Source organism: Gekko japonicus, unplaced genomic scaffold (assembly GCF_001447785.1).
Source record: "Gekko japonicus isolate JY-2015 unplaced genomic scaffold, Gekko_japonicus_V1.1 scaffold384, whole genome shotgun sequence".
Lineage (NCBI taxonomy): Eukaryota > Metazoa > Chordata > Lepidosauria > Squamata > Gekkonidae > Gekko > Gekko japonicus.
In genome coordinates, this window is record NW_015175980.1 from 438,659 (window position 1) to 440,567 (window position 1,909).

A 1,909-nucleotide genomic window follows, 5' to 3' on the forward strand; every position below is an offset into this window, starting at 1 on the left:
CACCCACCCCCTCAGCTGCCGCCGGCTTCCCGGAGCGTCTTCTCGGGCTGCCTCGCCGGGGGTCTGGGGCCGCCGTCCCCCACCCCAGCCTATCTGCCTCCCTCCCCTCTCTCGCCGTCGTCGTCGCCTCCTCGCCATCCCCCCTCCGGCTCACCGCTCCCGCCGCCTTCCTCGTCCATGGCGCCGGTGCTGCTGGGCGGGCTCCTGAGGGCAAATTCCCGCCGAGGCGCTCGGCCCGCTCTGGCCCAGCTCCCCGCCGCCTTCCTCCTCCTCCTCCTCCGAGAGCGCCAGCCAGCTCTGCCTTCGCCTCGGCTGCTCCTGCCGCCGCCGCCGCCGCCGCCGCTTCTCATGTGACCCGCGCCGAGCAGCAGGGAAACACACACACACAAACACACACCCCAGCCGGGCTGAGGAGCGGCGGGGGAGGCCGCTGTCCGCCTCAGGCTGCTCCCTCGGGCAGGGCCACCACCCCCTGGTGGCAGGGCAGGGCAAGCAGGCAGGCAGGCGGAGGGTCCCGTCGGAGGCCTTGGCCGGCCAAGACCGCCGCTCCCTCCACCCCGGGGGTTTCAGAACAAGGACGGAGGAGGCGCCCTCCCTCCAGCCTCAAGGCCACCTGAGAGTCTCCTGCTTGCCCCCCCCCCAAGCCCCAGATTGCTTGGTGTAGTTTGGTGTAGTGGTTAAGTGTGTGGACTCTTATCTGGGAGAACCGGGTTTGATTCCCCACTCCTCCACTTGCACCTGCTGATGTGGCCTTGGGTCAGTCACAAGCTCTGGCACAGCTGTCCTTGAAAAAGAGCAGTTTGTGTCAGAGTTCTCTCAGCCCCACCCACCTCACAGGGTGTCTGTTGTGGGGAGGGAAAGGGAAAGGAGTTTGTAAGCCGCTCTGAGACACCTTTGGGTAGTGAAGGGCGGGGTATAAATCCAATCTCTTCTTCTTCTTCTTCTTGTGACTTTTGGGCGGGCTGGTGGCAAAAGCAGAATGGTGATATGGGCCCTGTGTGTGTGTCACAGAATCACAGGGACCTCCAGGCTCGTCTAGTCCAGCCCCCTGCACAATGCAGGCAAGGCAATTCAGCTCTCTCTCCCCCCCCCATGCTCCCTCTAAGCTGTGGAGTCTTGTGAGCAAAAATTCTACTCTGTAGAGAGCGACTGCCATTAAAGTTGTGAGCCAGCCCTTTGCCTACTGCATAAATTAGTTGGCTCTGGAGCCATCCTTCCTGAGCTACAACAACAAATGTGTGAACCGGAGGCTAAAGAACTGAGCTCACTCACACTAACTCAGCTTAGAGGGAACACTGCCAGTGACCCCCTTCTCTATGCCCAGAAGAGGGCAAAAAAAGCCCCCACCCTCTCATGGTCTGCTGGGCAGAGGTAGGCAATAGCAAACCAGCTTTGGACATCTCTGGCTTTGACCTGGATGGTGCAGGCTAGCCCAGTCTCATCAGATCTTGGAAGCTAAGCAGGGTCATGGAATCATAGAGTTGGAAGGGACCTCCAGGGTCATCTAGTCCAACCAGCTGCACAGTGCAGGAAATCCACAAATACCTCCCCCACACACACACCCAATGACCCCTGCTGTATGCCCAGAAAGGGGGGGGCATCCTCTGGCCAAATTAGCCTGGAGAAAAATTGCTTCCTGACCCCAAAGTGGTTATCAGCATTTCCCTGGGTGTGTAAGAAAGGGCCGCAAGAACTAAGCGCTGATGCAGTGCCAGTTTGGTGTAGTAGTTCAGAGGGCAGACCAATCTGAGAAAACCAGAGTTAAGTCCTGAGCTTAACAAATAATCGGAGAGTGATTTCAGCAAGAACACAACTTTATTCTTCAACTCGAACACTTCTCCAACACTGTACAACATCTGATAGCCAGAACAGCTTTTACATTGCAGCTGTCCTGCTTTTAAACAATTCC

General features: G+C 58.4%; 1 protein-coding gene across 1 annotated transcript in view; it reads right to left on the reverse strand.

Moving 5' to 3' along the window:
* The window catches only part of CYTH3 (cytohesin 3), a 100,798-nt gene extending 100,486 nt beyond the window's left edge, over window positions 1-312 (reverse strand). The window contains exon 1 of the mRNA XM_015426225.1: window positions 155-312. Within this exon, the coding sequence (XP_015281711.1) occupies window positions 155-179 (25 nt within the window). The 5' untranslated portion in view covers window positions 180-312. The remainder of the gene's footprint in view (window positions 1-154) is intronic.
* Between the last annotated feature and the right edge of the window lie 1,597 nt (window positions 313-1,909).